This window comes from Rousettus aegyptiacus, unplaced genomic scaffold, assembly GCF_014176215.1.
Source record: "Rousettus aegyptiacus isolate mRouAeg1 unplaced genomic scaffold, mRouAeg1.p scaffold_m13_p_11, whole genome shotgun sequence".
Taxonomy (NCBI): Eukaryota; Metazoa; Chordata; class Mammalia; order Chiroptera; family Pteropodidae; genus Rousettus; species Rousettus aegyptiacus.
The window spans coordinates 10,961,236-10,987,911 of record NW_023416286.1 but is presented as its reverse complement, the minus strand read 5'-3'; the positions used below and the strand labels follow the sequence as shown (position 1 = coordinate 10,987,911).

The 26,676-nt window shown below is 42.4% G+C and overlaps 1 protein-coding gene across 5 annotated transcripts in view; it reads left to right on the top strand.

The window, feature by feature from the left end:
- The window catches only part of DCLK1 (doublecortin like kinase 1), a 305,559-nt gene that overhangs the window by 152,001 nt on the left and 126,882 nt on the right, over positions 1 to 26,676 (top strand). For all 5 annotated transcript variants that reach the window (XM_016151071.2, XM_016151070.2, XM_016151073.2 and 2 more), the window contains exon 4: positions 7,051 to 7,150. In XM_016151071.2, the coding sequence (XP_016006557.1) occupies positions 7,051 to 7,150 (100 nt within the window). The remainder of the gene's footprint in view (positions 1 to 7,050; positions 7,151 to 26,676) is intronic.

Below are 26,676 nucleotides of genomic sequence, written 5' to 3'. Positions count from 1 at the left end.
CCGTCATGTGGCATAACAGCGCTCAATGCTGAGTGGGGAGAAGAGGCCAAGTATGGAACGAAATTGGAGAAAACTTCTCAAAATAAAGGTTTGGCAAAACGAGGGGGCCCATGTGTGCCAAGTTTTAACTGAAAACTAATTATAATGGTCATATTACGAATCGTGCAGAAAGAAGGAGGCTGTTGATCTGGTGCCTTAGCTGGATTTTTTTTTTATTTATTTATTTTTTTAACAAAGGCACCACATTCCTTTTTGGTAAAAAGCATCATATTAAAGTGTGGGCAACAGATCTTTCAAACTTACCCTTTCTAACTAGAGTCAAGAAGAATGACAAATTATATTTTTTAAAAAAATTAAAACAGAAAGTATATGTCATATTCACTGACTCCGCTAAATGGATTGAATTTCTTGGCTTTTGTTTTTGCAGTTATTTATAATATCACTTAAAATGTATTAAATAAGTGACGGTAAAATATTTTACAGTCTACCACACTGAGAGACACCTGATAAAGACACAATGACTTGAATGGCTTCAGACAAATGAGACCCTGGCTGCAGAGCTATTCTCTGCTTTGTTGGTAGAGGGCGCTCCTGTAAAGAAAATATTGTCCTGTAAGTGCTGCTGAGCGCTGTGGAGAATCTCGCCCAGCTCTGTGATGTCAGCATCACCATGGAGATCTCATTCCACTGTGGGGGAATGGATTCTGCAGGCTTGCTTTAGAAATGTGTAAATAGCAGATGCTTTTATTGCCTTTGTTTGAATCTTTGCCTGGCAGCACAACTCAAACTGGAAGCTGGGAGGAAAGGAAGTCCATATTTGTCTGCTGTATTTTTTCCCCACTCTGTGAGCAGCTTAAGTGTCCTGGGAGGAGTGTGTGATGACAAGTTAATGGAAAAGATAGGAATTCAGATTTCACATAGAGTCAGAAAACTGAATTTTTTTGAGTCAAAGAAATAATTAAACTTCATTTTAAAAATTATTAGACACTTTTTATTATAAACTATTAATGTGCAATATACATGATGACTTATTACAATAATTTTTATCAACTGCAATTTATAATCCACAAACATAAGAGTACATGTTACTATGCATTTGAATAGACATGTTTTCCTGCAGCTTGTTGTGAAGAGTCTGCATTTGAATTCTGACTGACCTTATTTCAAATTCCTACTGAACTTCTGTTCAATCTGGCTAATTTTTTAAACCTGTAAAATAGAGATACTAGTAGAGTCTGGCTCCATTGCAGAGAGGATTGAATGTAATAATGTACATAGAACTATTTTTGTTGCTATATCACACCAGAAGAATTTTTATCTTCATCATATAATTACTGTGATAAAACATATTAGAACCAATACAGAAACTGATAACTAAGAGAAAGTAAGTAGCTGGTCCAAGTCTATACAATAATTATGGCAAATCTAAGCTCAGAATCCAGGTTCTTGATCCACTTTCAAGGGCTTTTTCTAGCATATCTGGCAATTACAACCACCCATGTTTTTTGAGATGCAGTGGATGTGGCACTGTGCTAAGCACCGTTAGAGATAAACTCTGATATAATAAATGGAATGATTTCATATCGGGTTAGATTCCTATAATAACCATAGCACTAGTTTGGAATTGGAAATTGATGGAATATTAAGCACTGTGTGCCATACACTGATTATCTCTTTTATGGATTGCGCGCGCGTGCGCACACACACACACACGTATATATATATATGTATACACACACACACCCTTATATATATATATGTATGTCTATATATATGTGTGTATATATATGTATACACACACACAGAATTCATTTTATAGTGTAGGGATGTTTTGAAGGAGGACAGTTTTCTCAGAGGAATATAAAACTCTGGTTCCCACAAAACTAAAAGTCGTTGACAGATCCCAAGAGGCCTTGAGTTAAGATAGTGATTCATAGATCTATATACATGAGGTGGCAGGTGAACATATTTGCAAGTGACTTTCGCAGCATCATTTCAGCGGAAGCCTGATGGAAATCAGAGGCATGACCACATCCCAGCTTCGTGTTAGCAGCTTGTGCCAGTTTTGCACCCACTCCCTGACTCAAAGTATGCTTTTCAGCAAAATAATCACACTAGTAAAATCTCTATTCCCGAAGTGAGAAGGGACGCTCACATACTACATCCTAACCAAATCCGCGTACGAAGGAAGCCCGTTGGTGTAGTGTCCAGGAGCTATATACTATGTTGTTCTTTGTAAAATTTTATTTGTTTATACGGACAGACCTCATTTTATTGATCTTGTGCTTTTTACAAATTGAAGACAAGACTCCCACAGCGAAAGGATTACGACTTACTTTATTGTGGTGGCATGGAACAGAGCACACGATACCTCCGAAGTCTGCCTGTATTAGGTATACATTTGATTTATATTTATTTGGAAGTAAAAAATACATTTTGAGCTAATAAAAATAGCTAAAATTTATCGAGGACTCATTCTGTTCATGTTCACAGTCTTATCTAAACCTTAAAACAATCGTTATGATAAACTGAGGCACAAAGAGATGAACATCTAAGTGGCTTACTTCAGATTCCAGGCTTTGACAAGGAGCCTGTGCTCTTCTGAAATTATGCCAGAGCCTGTCTCCTTTGTGCCAAAGAACCGCACCCAACGGGAGACACTGCCTCTGCCTTAACTAAATTTAGGATCTTTTTGAAACAAAACACATTTCAAGACAGCTGACTGGAGTTTCCTGACTTGCCCAAATAAGTGGCGGTGGCAGGCGCGGGACAAACCTGCAGGAAGAGACTAAACCCACAGCTTAGTCTCTGCTGAATTACTGATTCACAGCAGTATGACAAGAATTTTTTGGAGTATAAGTCTGTACGCATATGTGCTGGAAAAGAAGAGGTAAAGGCTGAGGGCAGTCACATTCTTAAAATAATAGATGTTCAATAAACACTAATCGAATGATGAGTAGGGGTTCAGAGCAGAGGTGAGTCACTTTGGATAGGAGTGGATAGAGAAGGTGAGGATTGAATCTTCAACTGAGCCTTGAGTCATAGGAAGGATCTGAATGGAAAGAGTTAGGTAGGATGAGATACCTAATGGAAAAAAATTACATACCAAAAACCACACGAGTGGGAAAGAAAAAGCCATTTTCTGAGAAGAATAAATAAAGCAGATAAATTGGAGAGTGTTTCAGATTAGAGCAGTTCTTCAGTCCATCCATCCATCTATCCATCCATTCATCCATCCAACAAATTCCTATAAAGTATCAGGCTCCACGTCATGGCCAAAACTACTATAAACTATAGGATGGAACCAGGTTTCAAAGAGTTTGAAATGCCGTGCTCAAAAGATAAAATTCAGTTTGATGATGGTAAGCCGGTGATGATTTTCTGAGCCTTAGAAAGAGATTTTGAAAGTTAGATGAGAAAGAGTAGATGGATTAGAGAGAGAGGAGGTGGGGTGAGAAAATCCACCAGAGGGAGATGCCAGGGTGTACAGGTGGGAGGATGAGGTCTGGACTGACGTGGCGACGGGGGTGAAGGAAGGGGAGGCACGAACAGGCCCGGGTTCGAGAGATGTTGCAGAGGCAGAATCTATGGCCATAGTGAGACAATGGTGAAGAGCAGGTGCTGAGAATACCAACTCTTCTGGGGGCAGGAGAAGCTTGGAGAGGGAGCCACTGCTTCTCCACAGGTTGGACACCTCTCTTGTCTTAGACCTGATAGCTCTGCCTGCACATCTTTTCTGTATCTAATCTAGATGGATGTTTCCAAACACATGATAACCTGCTGAGCAGAGATTTCATAAAAGAATGGGTCAATTGTCACTTCCCTGGTATAGCTAAGAGGGTGTTTTTATTCATAAAGAGAACTTAATTTTTTTAAGCTAGTTATCACACTCAATTTTGAGAACCTCAAATTTAATAAGGAATAACACTAAATATAGATAGATAGATATAGGTAGATAGATGATAGATAATAGATGATAGATAGTAGATAGATAGATGTGTAAAATCAGACTATAAGGCAAAACATTGGTTTTACAGTTCTCTACCCTTTCTAATCCTTTGATATGAGAATGTACAGTAATACATAAAGGAAAATTCTCAAAGTATATTGGCCTAGAATAAAGGGTTATAAATGCTCATCTGCGATTCTTTTTTGTTGGATGGACTACATTACAGCTACCTCTAGATCAATGATAGGGTATGAGAGCATGGATAATTAAAGCACACAGATTATCCTAAATCCATCTTTTTTGTAAGCTTGTGTTGAAGGCTCCTTTGCTATCAAATCTTTTACCAAGGCTTCTAACAAGGAACAGTTTTATAAGTTTGAATTTCATCTACTGACCACACCCACCTTCTCTGGTGGGAGGTTGTGAACAGGGAAATGGTTAAATGACGCCAGAGCAGAGAGCACAGAAAATGTCACGGTTTCTCAGAGTTCAACCAATTCTTTGATTTCAGTCTCTGAAGCCTGCGAGGTAAGTGAATACATGTTGCCTGACACTGAATGACCTTCCCCTGTCTTTTTGCGCTGGGTAAAGATAGTGACTTTTCCTGAACTATCACTGCTTTGCTTTTATGTTCTTGGAATCCCAGGTTTGGAAACAACATCAAAAGTTCATCATGTTTCATCTCCTACTTTCCAATAGAATTATACCTAAACCGTCCAAGCTGGATCGTTGTCTGTTGTGTTCTTTTGTGCCTCAGGCTTGGGGGGTGGCCATTGGCACGTAATGGAAAGCAGTTGGCTGGCAACCTGCTTATGTGTGTTATAGTTGTGATAATAGTTATTTGTCCACTTAGCAGTTGCGTAACACACGCACACATGGATGAGTGTGATCTCGTTAGCAATCTGATGTTCTAAAATGCAAATGATGGGAATATGTGGAAAGAAAGGACGATTTTCTTTGGGAAAAAATACTTTCCATCTATCAGAGATTTGTCATGAAATGCTTGGCACAGAGCCTGGCACAGAGTAGGCCCATCATAAATGTTCGCATGAGTTAAAAATTAGCAAATAATCATTAATCAGCTAGAGAAATATGGGTGCCCAGGGGGAGAGTAGGCGACTTGTCTTCCCTCTTTGTGTTCCCAGAGTGCTTTTCACCTGCAGCAGCCAGCACGATACCTGTAGGGAACCCCATCAAACACTGGCCCATCCGGGGTAGTGAGACAAGAGTTCCAGAGTCGAATAGGTTTGGGAAGTACTGGCCCTTTCTGCCTCCGTCTTGGAGTCGTGAAGTACATTAGCACATTAAGTGTTTTTGAGAAGACCAGTTTATAAATAAACCTGTTTATATTGGATTAAACTCAGTATTTCCCAAGTCTGTTTTTTAGGGTTTATTGTTCACATTTTTGCCTGATGGAGAGATCATGTCTTACTCATGTTTAAATGTACATGTTTTATGCTAATTGACATATATAGGCACAATATAGACTTATGCACGTAAAATGAAGATGGCCTATACGGGGTTGGTTAAGAGGATGCCATGAAAGTTGCCGAGGGGAAAGGGGGAGACTATGTCCTGTATGTAAAGATAATCAAGGTCATGGCTAGAATTGGAAGAAAGAGGAGGGTAAAATCGAGCATGGGTTCTGAATGCAAAGGGCTTATTTCTAACCTAAGTAGAAGGTCGGAGCTTCTGCCCCGTTCTTGGAGACCTTCGGTCTGTCTTCCTTGGTGACTGCAGTGTCCCTCTGAAATCACCTGCAATGTCAAGCTTTCACAGACGGAATAAGTACAGAAAACCACGGATGTACCTCACTCATACTTAATGCTTATTATCAAACTGTTACCGAAATTGCATTCTTAAAAACTTCAGCCAAGTGATTATGTGGAAAAACTATTTGCAGCCTACACGTCATTGTATTGGGGGACTTTAAATAATGCTGTGTTCTCCCAACTTATGACTGTAAGTCTCATAGCACCTTCGATGTGTTCGCGTAGTGCCACCAACGATTGACAAAGAGCAGAGCCCCAGAGAGAGCCCGCTGATGAAACTATAAATAAATAAGGGAGGAGCTTTGATTAAACGCAGGCCAAAGGACCTAACACCCCAGGATGGTTAGACTCTGGTCCTCAGCTATTTAAGGGAAATACTATTTCGAGAGTCAGTTTCCTGCAGATCTAAACGGGAGCCTTCCATCGGCCGCTGTAGGATCTGCTCCGCATGGCCGAAGGAAATTGAAACTCCATAGGAATCGGCAGTGTTCCTGGTGCCTGGCGTTGGTATCATACACACTGTGAACTGAATATTATGCCACCCACCCAGAGACAGAGAGCAAGATGCTTGACGTTTTCCCTACATTTATCTGAAAAACGGCATTTAGCCCTACAAATTCTTATTGGAGAATAATAAGTTGAATAAATACCAAAAGGTTGTTTTAAGACTTTCCTTTTGCATGACTACAAGAAGTTTTAAAGTTTCGCATAGCTTGAGTGGCGGGCGTGCAGTTGCCGTAGTCTGCATATCTAAATCTCGGCAATAACTTACTTTTTCTGTTATTCTTACAAGGGTTTCATTTTTGCTCCAACTAGAGGTAGGAGGGGTCTAAAGCAGGTCATTATATTCATATTATGAAACAACAATTTTTGTTCTGTAGTTACCCCAAACAGTGATCATTGTGTACATATTATAGCATCAGTTACCAAGAAATATATTTGTTGCTAAAATCATATGCTGACATTTATTGCCATCAAGGAATATTGTGTTCAGAAGAATAAAGGGGCATTCCTCGTCCACATGTTGTTGCATCCACTCTATGATAAAGATAAAGAGCTCCTACCTCCGAGCCTATTGATATATCAAGTAATAAACGTGACAGTTACCAGTTCTATTTTCCTGATCCCGTCTTCCTGCACCACGGCAACATAACATGTTTCTTACCAGTACCAGATGCTGGAGACCTTCCTTTGAAATTCCCCTCGAGAAGCCGCCCTGCTGATTGCATTAGACAGGAAGTGGCTTCATGCAGATGTCGACTTGCTGGTGCATTGTTGTAATTGCTGTTCTGCTGACCCCTTGCTGAGTGCCATGCTTTTCTCTTGTAGGTGATGTGCCTTCAGGACTTTTTTGGTGACGATGACATTTTTATTGCATGTGGACCGGAGAAGTTCCGTTACCAGGATGATTTCTTGCTAGATGAAAGTGGTAAGGAAAAAAAGTTCAAAACCAGGGGAAATCTGAGGCAGCTTTCCAAAATGAGCTACACCAGGCCAAGAATATGTCAACTCTAAAGCTACCAAATCGGTTTCAGATCCTCGCCTGGCATGACTTTTCCATAGCTCTCATATCTTTGATTTTTACTATAAAAAACAGATGAAATGATCATTGAAAAGGTTAAATTATTTAGAAGAGTAAATTTTCCATGGCTAATTTTAAACCATTTAATAACTAATTTATTAAATGGTGTGGATTTCTCCATTTTTAATTGTGTATTTTCCTCAAAATTTATGCCTGAGAGATTTGTAATCATAAAATTACTGAGAACGCTTCTGGGCCCAGCTTTCACATGGCCTCCTCTAGTTGCTACCTGGGAAAGTGGCTTGGTGGCCCTTTTCATTTAAATACTTCAAAATGTGGTGTCATTAGCCTCTGCGAGGGGTCAAAAAAGAGGAGGATAGCTTCCTGCCATTAAAAATGAAATGTAAGCAAGGAACAAGTTCGTTAAGAGGGAAAGATGCGACCTAGGGAATGAATATCAAAGATTGTGACTTCAGAAATGTGGGGTTTTTTTGTTTTGTTTTGTTTTGTTTTTTGATGCTCTGAGTCAGGATCTTAGCGGCATCACAGGAATGTTTCTCTCACTGAACCAAGAGGCCTTTCCTTAATAGTATTACTTCTGATTCCATCAGAGAAATACCACATATTTATTGACAATTCAAATTCTCCCTTAGTTGGAAATGGATTTTGAAGTGATAGCGAATTTTTTTCTGAGAAGAATGCAGGTGAAAGAAATCGGCGAGCTCTTGACAAAGCGATGGGAAGTCCGTGAGCACTAACGATCGTGTTAGGGTAGTGCGGTGTTGCGTGGTGGCCCACACCGACACTGCTGGTGGATGTTCACAGGGAAGCTGTGTGACACGCACATATACCAGCCGTTACATGCGTTTAAACGTAGTACAATTATTTCATCATTTAAAAATGACCGAGGGGTGCGGGGAAAGACAAGAATAAGAAAGATTACCCCTTTATTGTGAAAACATCAAATGCAAGTGTATATAGATGTGTCATTTAAAGGGATTGAAGTTCTTTTGGTTCAAAGTTTCTGACAGGAAGAGTGCTTTGATACCTCTTGCCCTAGAAAGAAGTTTCCTCTAAATATGTCCCCATCTTTATTTCTAATAAATACGCCCTTTGGGGGCAAAGATTTATATACATATATCACACATACTGTGTCCCCGGGGAGGGCCTCTGTCCATCCCATCCCCTATTCAGGATGAGGCAGCTACAAGTGAGTGCCAGGAGTCAGGCAGAAGAGCCGACAGCACAGTTTTGAGAAAAAGAAATTGCCTTGACTTTCAATTTAAAGAAGTAGCTGCTCTGGTAGAATGTTCTGAGAGACCAGATGCGTTCTGAAGTGACAGTTTCATTTGTTGCTTTGATATAGAAAACAGCCTGTCACCCTGGGACTGCAATACAGTTCAGGTTCACATCAGCAGAGTTGACCTGGGGTTCCCAAACCCTCGATCTCTGTCCAGGCCCCGGGTCCCCACCTGCCCGGCCCGGTGAGGCCTGGGGTTGGCCTTTCCCTCCTGACAATGTGGGCTGAACCCAGGATACTGCAGCCAGCTTCTCCTCACCTGTGATGATGAGCCGGCAGGCTGTCTGAGAAGTACAACAGAAAAATCCCAGAAAATCCCTTGTGATTTCCCGTCACCACCCTTTCTCATTAAAAAGGATGCACACAGAGCTCTATCATCTGTCTACCTACCTATCATCTAACTATCCCTGTCTGTCTGTCTGTCTGTCTGTCTATCTATCTATCTATCTATCTATCATCTATCTATCTATCTATCTATCTATCTATCTATCTATCTAATCTATGTATTATTTATCTATGTATCTATCATCTATCATCTACCTATCTATCTATCATCTGTCTATCTATCAACCATCTATCACCTATCTACACAGCAGTGCATGCACACTTAGGACATCTTGCCCATCATGTACGGTCTGGCCCTTTGCAGGCCCACTTCTAACTGTTTTAGAGGGGAAGTGAGAACTTCATATCTGTTCTTGATGTGAAATATATTTGCTGAGCAACAGTGTCTCCTCCATCCTAAAAGAAACACGTGGATTGGGGAAGGGGGAGAAAAAAATCTAAAGTGAGCTTTTACTTCCTTGGATGAACTTACCCTGAGAATAAATTCACACGTTGACAACTGCAATTTCCTTGTTACTTGTACAGCATGTTCTAGTGCTAATGTAATAAAATCTGAATCTTTTTAAAAGTGCTCTGAGCATGATTTAGCCCAGCTTATCTGTACTTGCTAAATGGTATTTGCACATCAAGGCTTCATTTGGCCTGTTCTGTAGCAGCTTCTTAAAAGGAGTATCAGCAGGGGTACAACATCTTCAGAATTAATACTCACGTGGGGCTGTGCTTGATTTAATGGTGCCAAGAAGTGGCCTTTTGCCGCAAGACAGCACTTTCATTTTGTCTTTCAAAATTAAGCCAGCTCCCCATGTGTTCAAGACTCGCAATAACACATCCCCCTAATTACTGCCGGGGAAGTTCCCAGAGACAGCTCATAAGGTCTTCCCAGAGAGGCGTTTGGACATTATAGACGTGTGTTTCTTGGGGCTACATTGGAGCCAGATTAGAAACTGTGAGGAGTCTCCTGTGAAAACAAGCGGGGTGGGGGTGGGGGGCGCTTTCCTGTTTCAGCTCAAAATGTAACCATTTTAGGGATACCGTCGTCATCAATGAGTGGAGTCTTAGCACCTTCGAAGACGGTGGAAGCGGCACTATATATAGAGGCAGCCTGGCCAACAGATCTTTCTCTAGCAGGGCTCGCTGTCTAATTTAGAACGATGAAACACAGTCAAAGAAAATGCCAAACTGGAGACAGGAAGCTTAATATGGGTTTGTTTATGTATCGATGAAAAACTGACAAATTCGTGACTTTTTGCCGTTAAAAAGTGGTAGAATTTTGTTGAGAAATGACTACCTCACATCTGGGAGGGACGGTTACCTTCTTGGTGATGAGCCTGTCACAGGACGTCACCTATGTCCACCCCGTAGTCTCAAAGCCAGCACCTCCAAACTTGCTTGGCCAGTTTCTTGACCCACTCACTTCACCTCCGCCATTCCTGCCACCTGCTCAGGAGCCTAAATACCTGTCGCCCTCCTTTTTTTTTTCTCTTTTGTATTTTTTTAAACCAATTTCTGAGTGTTCTTGGTTCTGACGTTAATAGGCATTACTTTAAACTTACATATTTTTGCTTAAGTGTATTAGTTTCCTTGCGCTGCTGTAACAAACTTCCACAAACTGGGAGCTTGAAACAACAGGAATTGATTCTCTAACAGTTCTGGAGGCCAGAAGTCCAAAAGCAAGGTGTGGGGAGGGCTGTGGCCCCTCCAAAGGCTCTGGGAAGCACCCTTGCGCGCCCCCTCCTAGTTCCCGGTGGTTACGGGCGGTCCTTGGTGGCCCTGGGCTGGCGGCAGCATCACTCTGATCTCTGTCTCTGTTTCGTGTGGCCTTCTCTGTGTGTCCTCTTCTTATAAGGACATCAGTTATTGAATTAGGGCCCACCCTAATGCAGTACGACCACATCTTAACACGATTACATTTGCAAAGACCCTATTTCTAAATAAGGTCACATTTCACAGGGACATGGGTTAGGACCTCGACATATCTTTTGGGAAGACAGTTCATTGCACAACAGATGTTGTCTGAATTTGTTCACATTTTATTTGAACCTGAGTTACAAGTAAACTCATTTCTATTTTTTTGTTTTGACCTGTTTTTAGATCTGCACATCTATAGCTGTATATTAATTAGAGAATACATAAACAACAGAGCTGTGACAAGGTTGCCCCCTCATCTGACCTTTCGTAGATAGGGTCACTCACCTGGTAGATCAGAGGAATGTTGTGGGATGGCCTGAGGATTTTAGCGATGCTTTTGACAGAGGCCCTCTTGAAATCCCTCCAAGATGAAAATATACAGTTTGAATGCCATAGGTAGTTATATTTTTAATTGATTGAACTGCTCTGTCAAAAAGGTACTGATTTGTAGGCGGATGTCAAATGTGCTGGAGGTGATCTCTGCTAGAACTGGCCCATAATGTCCTTGAGGGAGGGACTGTGTGTCTGACGAGAGTCAACCTCAGGGCTCTGCCTTGGGTTTTGCATCGTTAGAAACACCCATTCGAGAAGTCAATGAGGTAGAGTAAAATCATCTGGGAGGGAAGCTAATATGGCAGAAGACAGAATGAGGAACCGCGAGGATTTTAACAGGATAGATCGTATCTAATAAGATAAAATTGAATTGGTTTTAACAAGAAGTAGTGTTCTAAGGATTTTTCTAAAAAAAGGGGAAAAAAAAGCCAGCTCTGCAAGCCAGGTTAGGGACAATGTAAGGGACAATGTAGTTTTCACAATAGCACATGTGAGAATTACTTTGTTGACTTCAGGTTTCTTGTGAGATGTGGCTCATTCGGTTTCTGTGTCATAGGTATAGCATATATTATAAAACCCTTCAACCCCTCTGATTAAAGATGGCAGATGTTAGCTGAAGCAAAGGATTAAAATGAAAAATGTTATTCAGATTTCACAAAACTGATATAGAAGTATAGTATAGAAATATAGAATAAATTTAAACAATTGAGCTTTCATGTGTTTTTTTGATAAGTTCATAGTATTTATACTTCGGAAGTTGTGAAAGTTTAAAACTGCACCAAGCCCTTCAGGATGCTGCGTGTGTGTCCATGTGTGTGCCTGGGTGCCTGGCACATTGCGTCCTGTCTCTGTGGAATTCCAGTCTAGCTTATCTCTGTGCCAGACCCAACTGAGTAGAGGTTCTTTTTGGATGTGTGGTTCTAGAAACTTCTCTGATGGACCCCCATGGTGCTGGGAAATGTTCCCTTCTGACCACTTTTCAGCAACTCGTGTCCTGAATGACATGAGACAACTGTGTCAGGCACCATTGACCATGGGATGCTGATCGCTTTCCCCAGCCCTGAGATGAGGAAACAAGGTCAGAGCTAGAACAGTAGAAACGGCGTTGGATTAAGGTCGGAAGACCCAGGTCTGGGCCGAGCTCCGTGTCCCGCACGCTGTGTGGTCTCTCTATCTCCGTGCCTGCTTCCTATTTTGTAAAACACCTTTTTTTCCTGGGTTGTAATGGCTCTCAAATGAGATAATAAATGTCAAAGCACGTTCAAAACTGTGTTCCTCATTACTTACTGACTGATGTTAGTGAGTGACACCTCAGCTGAAATATACCTCCTTGCGGATTGCAGCTGGACTCAGTCACATAGATTCATTTGCAGGGTTTAATTGGAGGCAGATGTCACCAAGATTTGCTTTTGGTGCTCTTGAGAACCGAAAAGCGATTATCTATTGCTTTCTGCTCACCTTCAACTTTTATTTCTTTGGTGGAGTGAAGTGGGACGTAAGGGCCCTTTGAAGATATTCACCCTGTTCTGGAGGGAGTCTCTAGGGGATTGAACCAAGCCCCATTTTGAACCAGTCTGACTTCTACAGCTAACAATGCTCAGGAGACCCAGCCCTGTGTCCACATCAATTTGGGTCAAAGGGATTTTTGATGGTGCCCTGTGCTGCCCTGGGCTAGTGCTTCTGGGGAGCCACAAGGTCACTGTGAACACTGAGAAGATGCTCAGAGTCTGGACAAAGACCGGGCCTCCTCTCTGAGCGGTTTGTGAGCTACTGCCAATGAGGTGCATTCTTTCATGCGCCCATTTATTTATTCAATAAGCTAAGCTAACTTACCATGTGCCAGGCAGTGTGTTGGGCACAAATAACTGTAGACAGTAACACTTACATGAATTATGACCCTTCATATGATTTTTAATATTATTTATGTCTAAAGATGTCAGAGGAGCGTAGGTTCTGACCTTTAACTCACAATACTAAATATTGCTTATCGCTCTTGAGAATTTTATCTCTTCGGAAAAATGTTGTGGTAAAATGATAAATGGGTCACAAGAGGCTGGCAATTCTTTACAGATTTAGATTTTAATCGGAATATATGTTTAAATTTAAATTCAATTTAAATTGAATCTGTGGGCATATTTCTTTGAGTTGTGTAGTTCTTTATGCTAAAATATTTTGTTGTTTCAATAGATCTTAATTATAGGAATGTCCAGTTCTTATTTTAAGAAGAACCATTACAACTATGCTATTGAAAAACTCCCAAGTTTCTGTGACATTTCATTGTCATAGAAAATCTGGCATGGTCAATCCCGATTACATCGATTTATAGAACGCAACCTGGTGTTTGAAATAGAGGGTTTGGGACCTTTTGCTGGTTGTTTTGAGTCTCATGCAGAGAGCACGTTGGCTAATGTGTTTTGCTTTTGTTAGCAAATTCCCATTTGCCTCTTAGCAGCAGAAAAACCATAGGGGTTCTGGAGACTTTTTCTACCATAGCTACATTTTAGCTTATGCATAAATATAAAATTTTCAAGAATATAGTGATATTTTCAATTTTATGGAGACGTACAGAGTATTGTACTTTGAAGATAGGATCTACTCAGGCAGGAGTTCTTTTTCCTTTGCTACAAATAGATGATTTTGTACCTAAGAAATCAAGACATTGTATAACACGTGCAAACTTTTCTTTACACTTTCTCTCCTGGTCTTTTGGGCTTCTTTGTATTATATTTAGTAACAGGGACACCTGAATTGTTGCTATGGAGAAACTGTACAGAAAAGAACATTGAAAATGAACCTTGTGCACCAGGAGATTTGGAGACCATTAGCTCCTCTCCCTCCCCATGCACAAGGCCTCCCACGGTGCCTCAGCGACTGTTCATCTGGCCCCACCCGGACCCCTCTGCTCTGCAGCTTACAACTGTTTGAGAAACCCAATCGCACTGTCCACCAGGGCTGATTTTCAACAAGTTCTTTCTTATACTGAGCCCAAGTGAATCTTTCTCTAGCTCATACATGGTGGTCCTAATTCTCCCCTCCAGAGTAATACGTACCCCCTCTGCCTTCGTTCTTAGAGGACGAGCTTTCCTGCTAGACCATCGGGATAATCAAAGTCATTCACTGTCGACAGTTTTATTTTTCTTTCCTTCTAGACCAAAATGTCCTTCATCTTCACTCATCTTCTTCCCTCCCTCTCTCTCTCATCTTTCAATGAAAGAAGGGCCTTCTCCTTCGCTAACAGTGGTGGCAGTGTTCTTGATTCGTCTTCCCACTTCCTCTTTGTGACTTTGCCTCACCAATGTCCTTTTCCTGCGGTTCTTGAAGATTTGTCGTTTTCTCCTGTTTTTATTTCCTCTTCCTCCTCAACCCATGGCCACACCTAAATTTCTCCTATCCTAAAAGAACCTTAGACCATCTCTGTCATATTATCAAATTATAATACCCTTTCTGTCTCTGCCAAACAGCTTAAAAAAAAAATACTGTCTATGAGCCCTCCATCTCCTCATCCTGACTCACTTTTTATACATTTGTGTAAATGATATGCTGAAAACACAAGAATTAAGGGGTTTTTTTTCATATAAAAATTTTTCTTTCACTATCCTTTTAAATTCAAATAGTGGCAGAAGTTCTTTTTCTAGTAGATGATACAGGAACAGTCTTAAGACTTTTTGCTCCTGCTGAAGTAGTAAAAAGTATTATGGACTATTTTAGATACAAATCACCATCTCAATTTAGAAATGAAGATATCTAGTCCCAGGCAATCGTCATTCAAAATTGAAGTTCGTTTTCCTTGCCTATCCAGGGCTCAAGGCAGTATGTCTCTTCTCTAAAGGACAAAGGTAGGGTTGACGTTTTCTCTCCTTTTCACTTTCCTCTTTCTTGTTATTTTTGATCCTTTCAGGATTGGAATAGGAAAGGGGTTGTGGGGAAGGGTGATGGCAAAGGGGAAGTGGAAGGTCCTTATGTGACTGCCCTATTGTAAGATAGCTGCAGGCTCCCTGGGCCAGTGGATGTCATGTAAAGCCAACTTCTCCTATGGGTGTGTTCGTGGGGTCTTGCAGGGACTCTCCCTGGGAACTTTCCACCCTTCTTTTTTGATGTCATCAATTTGCTTTATTCCAGCTTCGGATATGTCCCCCTCAGTTCTTGTTTTCACAAGTTCTCCCTGTTGGCTTCAGATGATCCTCTTGGGAAAAATATAAATCAGCTCCATGCCAATTCATGTCCTCAGATTCATCAAAATACTTCTACGCCCTTTGCCCCAATGAGAGGCCACCCCATACAGCCAGTCCTTCCTGCTCTGCTGCCAAGATCCTAGGGTAGAAGCCAAACACTGAAGACGCAGGGCTGTCACTTCCCTCTATCCACAGACGACACCAACAAAGCCCTGTGCGTCTCGCAGCGAAGCACGGCTGAGGTAGAGGGAAGCATCGCTCCCCTCTCAGAACGAGGGAATTCCCAGCAGAGCCCTCGAAAGAAATTCTCACCAGTCCCCTTTCTCTAGTAATTTAAGCCTTTAACCTTTAAAGGGGGTAAGAAGACTAAGGCATGTCATTTTTTTAAAAAAAAATATCTTCTTTGAAATTTCTAGAAGCTGATCTGTCTCACACTTCACTTTGGTATTTGATCACATCCCGTTGGAGGCTGGGTGGAAATATCGTTTTGAATCTTATATTTGTAACTGCCTTCCACTTCTACTACATATGGAAGAGTTCCGCCAAGCAAAGTTAACCTTCAAATCACTATATCCAATGATCTCCCCCTCCTTTTCTTCTTTTTCCACCTCAACTTTTTGTAGCATTTGACTTGATGATTTCCTTTTTGAAATTCTCTCCCTGTGTCTTTAATGGTGTTTTGCCTCTCTTGACTACTCCTGAGTTTTTTTTATCAGGTTTGTTCTTCTGCCATTTATCCCTTAATAATTGTTCCCTAAGATCCATTCCTTAACCCCCCTTTTTTAATTAATTACTCTGTTCCTAGCCAAGTTCATCTACCTTAATGGTTTCAGCAATGATGGTATGGGTAGACAGTGACGGTGACAAATGGCAACCAGATGGTATGCAATAAGCAAAGCCTTTGAAGTATGTATAATTTTCCCAATTTTACAATTAAGGAAATTAAGGCTTTGATGATAAATAATTTGTCCAAGGCCACACAGATAGTTAGTGTTGAAGGCAAAGTTCAAACCCAAGTTTGTTTATATTCTATAGTACACTAAGTCTCTAAGTATACCTCCCCTCGAGTCTACATCCCTAACCCTGACTCCTCTCATGAGCTCTGGGACCACATTTCCAACTTTCTGTTATGTACTTTCTTATGATTATCCCACAGCCACTTGAAATTCAGCACATCCCACAGCTGGGCTCATTATCTTCATGGCTGGCTTTGTCTCTCCTTTGTGTTTCCCGTGTTAGTCCATAGCATCAGTGTTCTCCCTAAAACCAAGTTTACAAAACATGGAGTTGCCTTTTACCTACCCTTCATCTTCACTTCTCACGTGCAACATTTTTTCCCCTGCTTTTTGGTGCCACTGCCCTCATCTTAGGCCAGTTCCTCGTGATCTCTTGCTTAGACTTTTCTAATGATTGCTTCGCTTGCTTTCCTGGTAGCAGACTTGAACCTTTTCCACTCCGTGTCTGCACACAGATCGAGGATGCTCCTGAGCTCCTTTGACCAGCGACTCTGGCGAGCCATTCCCAGGTAGTCCGGGTAGTCGCAGCTTTCCAGCTGTTACATTGTTGCACCTTTCCAGCTGTTATATTGCTTTGTTCCTCCTCTGCACTGCAGCCAGGTGCTGTTGGCTGGTCTCTCTCCCCCAAGCCATTTATTTTCAGTATCTCCGTCTTTGCTCACACTGACCTATCAACCTAGAATGCTCTTTCTTTGCCCCTTTACCACCCAGCAGACTCCCTCTTGCCCTCTGAGGTTTAATTCAAAAGCTGCCTTCTTTTTAATGTCTTCCCCCTCTACTCGGTTTCAATCAATTACCGATCTCTCATTCTTTTTATAAATATTTATCCCATTTAATTCTCAGAGAAGCTCTGCGACGATGCTTTACAAATGAAGTTCACTTTCCCACAGTTAATTTAACACCAAGTTAAGGGAAGGTAAGGAACTGGTTAAGGTCACATACACATGGGGAACAGAGCTGGGATGAAAACCAGAGATCCCAGACTCCTTGTTCTCATTCTACTTAGTTGTAAGTGCCTTGAGGTTGGTCCTATGTATTATTAACCTCCGCATCCACAGCACCTAGCACAGTGAGGGCCCTGAAATCTTAGCTGAATCGGTGGTGCAGAAGGAATCGAGTTCACCTGTCAACCCTTCAGATGCTTGAGGACTGAGGCCTGATACTTCCCAGAAGCTGGTTTTTCCAGGTTTCTTAGGCAAACTTCCTTCAACTGTTTCTCTTAAGACCACCCCACTATCCTGGTTACATGGCTCTAGATACTTTGTGGTCAGCGATATCCTCCTTAAAATAAATCCATGACTGAACACAGTACTCCTTGGGGGCTTCAAATAGCTTAGAGAATATAAACTTATTTAATAGAGATATCAAATTTGTTCAGATGCAGCCTAAGTGTGATTCTGGTTTCTTTAAGCAGTTGCCAAGCAGTGCAGGCTCATGGTTAGCTTGTGGCCAGCTGAACACTCCGGTGCTTTCTGATATAATGTCAAGCCAGGCTCTATTTCTTTAGTTGCATATTCAAACCTCTATCCAGTACTTTAATTGTATTCGTGCCAGATAGCATCTTATTAATTTTAGCTATTAATTCTGGCCATGTAAGTGTCTTTAGCATTCCAAATTCTGCCTATGGATAAATAATGACAGAGGACAGAGTTGAAATAAGGTCTGTCTGATTTCCAGGCCCGTGCTCTTCCTACGTTTTGCTGCTAGGGACCCATCTAGCCAAAGACCGGTAGCATAGCTGCCTGGAAGCTCTCAAGGGGGGAAAAGAGGGAATGAGAAGCTACAGTAACCTTCACACGCTTGCTCATGCCACCCGGGCATGTTGACATGTTCACTGACCAGGAAGTTTCACTTAGCTCAATATACAGAGTTTTTATTGGGGTTTCATCACATAGGCCTGGTTGATTGCGTCATTGGCCACACAGCTGAACTCAGTCTGTAGCTCCGCTATTCCCAAGAGCTCCAGCAGGTATGGCAGACTGAAAGGCCACCCTCCTGTCACACAGTTGGCCCCCATCTTGAGTCATCTCATGAGCATAAACTTAGCTGTGATTCAAGTCACCTGGGAAGTCTAGGGCTTTAGAAGCTCCATTCTAAGTACCCAGGAAGGGGACCAGATGCATTTTTTAATTATACAGCATGAATCCCATCAAGAGCTGGAGAAATAGTCATGCTAGTCTATAACAATAAGGATGCCACCCACTTACAATAAGGAGAAAACAAGCAGAGTAACAAAAACAATGATTTCATCAAAGACTGGATCTTGCAAACAGAGAAAGGCAAAATGACCAGCTCTCAACTCAGGTGAGGCAGACTGACCCCTCTCATTGGGTGCTCCCATCTTAAAAGTTTGATTTCTGCAAAAGGGTCATAGAAATGTTTAGTTATAACTGTGTAGACGGTCAGCTCGTAATAAACATGCCGATCGAGGGGAACCTGAAGCATGAATGATCTAAAAATGTGTAAATTCAAAATCCCTTTAGTCTTCTTGTTGAGTGTACTTTATATTCCACACTACATATATCTCCCCCAGATAGATCATTTCACAACTGGATGACTTTTTCTCAATAAAATTTCTGGTGGCGTTGAAAGAACCTTAGGGAATTTCTGGTTCGATTCTTCCATCTCCTACATGAGGCAGCCAAAGCCCCGGGGGTGGGTGCTAGGTAAGGTGACAGGCTGGGGCCAGCCAGCGGGCAGGCGTTAGAGCTGAGGCTTGAAGCCAGGCTGCTGGTGTGCGGTACGGGGACTGGTCCATCGTGTGAGGTCGCCTCCATCAGTCACCAGCCTAACGCGCACCCTCAGAGGCACCAACCCCGGAGGTGAGGGGCATGGATCCCACCATTTTCTGCCCTGATCACCTGTGCGACACTGGACAAAGAACTTCACCTCTCTGAGCCAGTGTCTTCTGGTAAGATGGAGACTAAAGTAGTGCCAATCACAAAACGTTGCCATGAGGATTAAATGAGATGATGTGGGCGAAAATCATGTCGCGTGTACCAGACACATGTTAAGATTTGGCATTATACCTGTTATTTGGGTGCTTAGAATCCCTCACCTCTTGATTAAAGTGGAACAGATCTTAGATCTTTATTTTGAACCATTTAACATTTATCTGAACATTATGTGAGTGAATATGGGAGATGCTAATTTATGATGAAAAATTTCGCCACAAACTACTCCCAGAAAGAGGCCATGCCTGAAAGGCGGCAACACTTAATAAACTCGGAGGGGGAGACAGTACAAGGGCTGCATGGAAACCAGAGAGGAAGGCTCGGAAGCTCCAGCCCGTGACGTTGTACTGTCGTGTGGGTCAGGACTCCTGAGGGTCCCCACATTAGCTTTGCAGGTATCACTTCCTCTCTGGCCAAGGAACTGTTATTTCATGCTGCTCTCTCTCCTAGCTTTATATGCAAGTTTAGGTAAGCATCCAGTTCTTGAAGTTACGAACATGGAGACAGTGACATAGAATAAGGTAGCACAGCCTGAGGTTCAGGTATGGTATCTGTTTGCTTTGTTGTCTGTGCGTGGATAATTAAAGTCCATGCATAAACCAATCTGCCAGCAAATAGATCAGAATGATGAGAGCTATCTAAAACAACAACAACAAATACCCAGAAAGAAATAATTCTTGGCTTAAAGATAAAATTAATATATTGTTAATCAAAAAATGCATTAAAATGGAAATATGCAATTTAAAACACATTAAAATGGAATAAGAGTTGTTGCTAACCTATTTTGTAGCCCAAGAAAAGTATTCTATCAAACTGACTGATATCATTATGCTTAAAACACCCTCAGGATGTTTCCCTTTATTTGGACTGATCCTATAGGCCAGTTAATAGATGGCATTGTTTCTGCAGCTCTGCCTTAATGTGGTGAGAGCATTAGCATATTTTATATGGTCTTTTAAATGTGTTGCAGCTAATTATATAATTTCTCATCTTTTGTTTGTAGCCAGCAGCAGGACTCTGTGTTTGAATTATTTAGAGTGATGACATTTCTCATACTTAACTATCTCTTCTCTAGCAGTTTGCAAAGGGAACTTGGACCAGGACGCCTATGACAGGGTCACCTTGGAAGAATTATAGCTAGTCTCCCTCTTGGCCACTCCTCTGTTCAGTAGATCTCCAAAGAGGACATGAGGAGGGCCAGTCTATATAGACATTAATCAGTGAAGTTTCCAATTATAGCAGGAAAACTTTGATTCTAAAATTATTTGCTCGCCTTTGTGAATTATTAACAAGGAACTGCTCAAGTGTAGTGGATGGTTCTAAAAAATATTGTCTAAGTTGGGGTCAGCAACTTTTCTGTAAAGAGCCAATTTGTAAATATTTTAGGTTTAACAAACCATAGAACTTTCATTGCAACTCCTCAGCTCCATTGCTGTAGTGTGAAGGTGGCCACAAACAATATGTAACGTGAGCATGGCTGAGTTCTAATAAAACTTTATGCATAAGAACAGGCAGTAGTCCGAATTTGGCATGCAGGCTGTAGTTTGCTGAATCCCAGTCTGAATCACTGATGTTTAGTTTTTGGGGAATATGCTCCTTCATGAGAACTGGATGAGAGGTGTGGACCCTACTCCATAAAAATAAACATTTTCATGCATAGGTGTGGAAATACACATACACACACACGCATACACACATACACAATTCATATTTTTAAGCCTTCATGGATCCCGGTCAAGAACTCTGGGTCTAGGTGGTGTTTTCCCTCACTGAAAGCCTTTGTAGTGACTAACTGGATACTCTTAAATGGCCATTCTTTAAAAAAAAAAAAAAAAAAAAAAGATTTTTCTCCTACAGACTTTGGTCAGACTCTGCAGTTTATGTGGAGAAACAGAAGTCTTGCACGGGAGCAGTGCCACACAGCAAGGGGCTTTAAATGGATGACGCCATGGGCATTTTGGAAAGATAGAGGGGAAACATGTACTTGGGGACGAGATGGAGATTGGAGGCAGTTCACATGGGACGCTTAACTAAACAGTGGGAGACTTGGGTACAAGCTGGTTATTTTAAACATGGCCGTAACACGTGGCCACTTTTTATGACCCCTCTTGGACTGTCCTGGTCACAGTATCTGCTCTTTTAGGTGAGAACAGGGTCTAGCCTAACATTCACATTTGTTCTTCTTTTTATCTTTCTCTCATTGTCTCTTGGATGTCAGTAACAAGGGTCCCTGAATTTACTATGATGTTCTTGAAGGCAAGAGGCTAGTATTTTATGCTCTCTGTTAGCTCCCCAGTACCCCTCACTGCTAGCTTCTCCTCCCCTGCCTCAGGCCCCCCTCTCCACCCCACTTCCCAGAAGACCAGAACCTCATGTCGCGGGGCAGTCCTGTAGGCTCGCCCACGCGTGTCACCCGGCCCCCTCCCATCCTCTTAAGAGCCAGGACAACGTCCCCTCTTCTGAGGAATCCCCAGGTACTTCCCCAATCCTGAAGTGGAACTCAAGGCAGTCTCCTGTGTTCCTGCGGCACTTTATGCGTCAGGTGTGTGACCTGAGCACACTGGATTGGAATCGCTCACTTCCCTATTGGGCCACCTGAGGAGGCCACAAGCAAGAGTGCAGCCCAGGCGCTGAGTAAATGACCGGACGGACTGATGGAGGGTGTTCGGTAAGCAAGTGCTTATTGTTGGTTGACTATAACTACAAGGGATGGGGGAAAGGAAATAAAACATAACTTTAAGGGAAAAGGGAATCGTCCCATCGACATTTCTTTCTTGACTTGGAGGTAATTCTAAATGACAATGTATGAACCAAGAGCGGCCAGCAGGGGAGGCTGTGCTGCCGAGTAGGTGCCGCTGGGTGAGATCTGCCCTCCTCTCCACAACCACTGGCCACCAGGGGCACCGTCCTAACTGCCCAGTGATGCTGTCCGCTGTCCGCTGTGGACCACACTGGCGCAGTTCCCTGACGGGGCTGACGTTTGGGAGTCAGTATTCCAGAAGTCGCATTGAGAGGGTGGTGCTGTGCGCATTTCCTGTGGCCAGTGGTAGAAGCACTGGAGGATGGCCGCTGGTTGGCCCTGTGGGGCTCCCTGCTCACATCTGCTTGGCCTTGAAGGAACTGGACCCAGGACCAGGACCAGCTAGAACCATGTTCTAGCATCAAAATTTCCTGACTACCACCAGGATCCGATGGATCCCAAGTCCTGAGAGCTGATTGTCCCTCTGTTTGTATCAGTGTTGCAAACAGGTAGGCTTGAGTGTGTATCTTCACAATGCCAGCTTTCTCCCTGGTCAAAAGCTAATGGTAGAACAGTGCCAGGGGCTAAGTGCGTGAGGTCTGGGTTGCCTGGTTTCAATGCCAGCTCCAACCCATTCTAGCTTTGAGACTTAAATGTCTTGCGGCTTCACTCTCCCCGCCCTGGAAGTTGCAGTTAATGATAGTCTGTACCTCATAAGTTTACTGTAGACTTAAATAAGTAGACTGTATAGAGAGTAGTGCTAAGTCAAAGTAACTCTCAATAAATGTTTCATTATTATTATTAAGACTGTGGAAATTTGCATTTAGTACCCCTAGATTTCTGCCTCTTCACAGAACATGATAATAGCAAACAGAGTGGGCAGAGGGCGTGCTGCACCTCTAATGACGTGGCTACTTAGTCTAGAACGAGTTGAACTGAAGACACTTTGTGCTTTATGAACATCATGAAGCAGGAGTAGACCCCCAGAGTTTCTTCTCCCCGTAAAGGGCACCTTTCACAGTATTGCGTCCCTAATGGGATGGATATGGAAGACATATCTAAGACATGATGCCTGTAATTGGTTGAGCAATTGCAACATATAGAAATGTGTAACACAAATATCATTGCTGCTGCTGCTTCTACTACTACTACTACTACTACTACTACTACTGCTACTACTACTAGTAATAATAATGATAATAAAAGAACTGTTGTCCTTTATTGGCTGGAAATTTGCTAAGCAGTTTGTATTCATTTATCTAGGGGGGGTTTTTATTTTTTCAAGAATAGGAAAGAGGAAGTTGAGAGTCAGAGAAACAATAAAACCTCCCCAAGATCGCACAGTTCGTACATGGCAGAACTGGAGTATGAACCCAGATCTGCCTGCCCCCACCCTCCCGCACATTATCTTTGTTTTGAAGCCATCTTTTATTGGGACCAATTTAAAAATTGGCCAGGATATAATTGCACGGCTTTTAATTAAAATAAAAGTTTAGCCTCCATTTAGTTATCACTGGTAGTGATTGTTCTTTTTGCTTCTGATGATAAAAGAGAACACAGAGACCTTCTGAAAGCAAACTCACTGTCCTTTCCAAAACACAATTCAAGGCTGTGCTTCCTGCTCACAGACTATGACTCACTGGTGAGTCAGGGGCTGAGCCAGCCTGTGTCCTTTATGTTTAGTGCCACTAGCTTTATCACTCCTCCTGTAGCCTCTCTGCCCCCCACTGCTCCCTCATAAGCCTCCCAACACCCACAGAATCGATTGTCTCTTCCTTCATGATGTGTCTTGGGCCCAGGACAGCCCACCAAACCCTTGCTGTCTTCCTGGTGACTCAGATGCCCTTTAAACAGCTCAGGGGAGGGAAAGGTGGTGAAATAGTGAAGCTGGGGGCGTCTTGGACTTGGCAACAAAGCTGGGTCAGGAGTCTGGGGTCTTTTCTGAATCAGACTAGAGTGTGAGCTCCCACCAGTCACTTGAGAACCTGGCTTCTAAGGTCCTTGTTGGCTCATATGGTCGCTTTTTTTTTTTTTTTTTAAATCTGGATTCAGGACCTTGGGAGATCATCCAAGTGCCTTCTTTTCTTGAGCTTTGAGCTATTTTCCCATTTTTTCACTGGTTAATTTATTGGCCGATCAACCTAGTCACTTTCCTTAAGTTCCTGATTCACACACACCAGTTATTTCAGTTCTTCCAGGTGCCAGTGCAGAAGCCGAGCCATTTTCAGGAACAAAGGAAAGGTCACCGGGCTTTCCACATCTAGAGTTAAGGTTTCAAGCCCTGCTTCCAGATACCGATTGGGCCCGAGGAGCCTCTGCTCCTTCAGGTCTAAAGCAAGCCATGCGCTTAGACAAGCCTAAAGGTGCCCTGAGATGGCAGTGGGCTTGGCGGTCTGACGTCTGTGTCAGCCCCACCCACTGGAGGCTGCATGACTTCGGAGAAGTATCTAATGGTTCAAAGTCTGTTTCTTCATAGGGTTTCGGGGAGGTTTAAAAAAAAGATAACATGTGCCAGGTATTCGGCATCCTCTTGGATCTGGATTGATGCTAAGTGAATGTCAGTTTCCTTCCCTCTCCCTCCACTCTCTTCCAGCATAAAATTCCAAGCTCTGTTAATTACAGTGGACAGAGTGCAGTTTTATCTTCTTCATAGCTTGCAAAGTGCTTTTATGTGTGCTGTTTCCTGCAGTCCTTGCGACAACCTTGTGTCAAGATAGAGGCTTTTAGTTACATTGTACAGTGGAAAAAATAGATTTGGAACCCAGATCTGACTTTGAGTCAATGCTCTCCACTCTGTGTCGAATAGCAAATTAATGAATATTTATTTATTATCTACTATAAGCTCACCTCTGAGCTTGGTGTCATGCAGCAGGTTGGAGGATGTGGTCCCTCTCTCCAAGGAACTCACAGGTGGGTGATGGCGTGGGGGAGGTGATAGGAAGAAGATACCTGAAACAAGCTGCCATCACGCCAAGAAATAGTTATTGGGCACCAACTGTGTGCAAGGCTATGAGATTATAGCACCTACTATTTACTTCTTAAAATGTGATTCATTTTTTCAGTCACCTTTTCACAATGATCTTAAGAGAAACAGAGTTTGAAAGTGAGGCCTGATTCAGTGCAAGTCCTAATTTGGAAAAACAAACAAATGAACCCGACCTGTGTGTTTCAAGGTCAGGGCAAGGTTTCTCGCCTCGATATTTTTTTTGTTGGGCAGAGTTTATCTTCATCAGTAAGGACGTATGGCGCATGCAGGGTTGTGGGTACAGTATTCCTCTACTCATTTTTACCTCTGACCCAGCATATTAAATTCCAAAAGTCAATTTCTAGTCCAGATGTCTGGATCTATCATTGATATCATTTTATCCCAGCTCCTGAAGTGAAAACTTTATCCCTGGTTTGTCATCTGGTCTTCCCTCTACTTCATTAGACCCATCCACATATCTTCCAAAATGTCTCTAAATCCTTCTTTCATTCGCTGAAATACTGCAGAAATCTCTTAACTGATTCTCAGTCCTCTCTTCATTCATTCGGGCAAATATTTATTGAGCACTCATTTTGGCAGGCACTGTTCTAGGTGCTGCTACCATATTACCTAAAATAGACATAGTCTTGCTTGGTGGAACTTAAAGTCTAGTGTGAGGAACAGACATTAAATGAGTAATTATGGGAATGATCTGGGCTATGAGACCATGGACTTCATACTTGGGTTTCTCTGAGGATGTGGAGTTGAAGCTGAAAGGATCAGTTGGTGTCCTCCAGGCCACTGAGGTGTGGTCGGATGAGTCAGTGTGTTGTTGGGGGTGGGTGTGGGTGGGGTAACAGAAGAGTGATTTCTGGTATAGAGAAAGCATGCTTCAATACAAGAATTGAAGAACTAAAAGAATTTCAACGTGGCTGGAGTGGAGAGAAGGAGAGAAAAAGCATCAGAACAAGAGATTGGGGCCAGGCTGTGGTGAATCTTCTAAAACTATTTTAAGGATTTGGGGCATCCTAGGAACAATAAGAACGAGGGCACGACATGATCCAATTTACATTTTCAAAAGATCTCTATGGAAGCAGAGTTGAGAGTAGATGATGGCCCCAGAATGACCATGGCAGCTAGGGTTGTCGTTGTAGAGATGTTGGTGACCTGTCTTGGGTTGTTGGCAGTGGGGATGGAGGTCAGTGAACAGAATAAAGAAACATGTAAAAGCACACCTGAGCATAAAGGGTGATGGAGAGGTGGGGTCAAAGACAACTGGCAGTTTCTTTGCTCCAGGGGCTCATTGGATGGTGGTGCTGTTGATGGATAGGTTTTTGTCTTAGTCCCCAAGAAAGAATTCAAGGGCAAGGCGAACAGCAAGCAGGAAAATGCAAAATTCATTAAAGCAAAAGTACGTGCTCAAGAGGCTGGGGTGGAATGCAGGCTTATTCAAGAGGGGAGAAAAATGGAGAGAGAGAGAGAGAGAGAGAGAGAGAGAGAGAGAAAGGAGAGAGATCTGCACAAGATGGCTATACTACGACATTTTTGGGGGGTTCCCAGGAGGCAGAGCTTAGGAAACAAAGTGCTGACATAGCCTTATTGTTTCCGGAACTGTCGTGGCATCAGGTGCATGATGGGAGCTGCAGTGTGTGCAGTGAGGATGAGATTATAATGACATTATAATTAGCCAAAGGTCATGC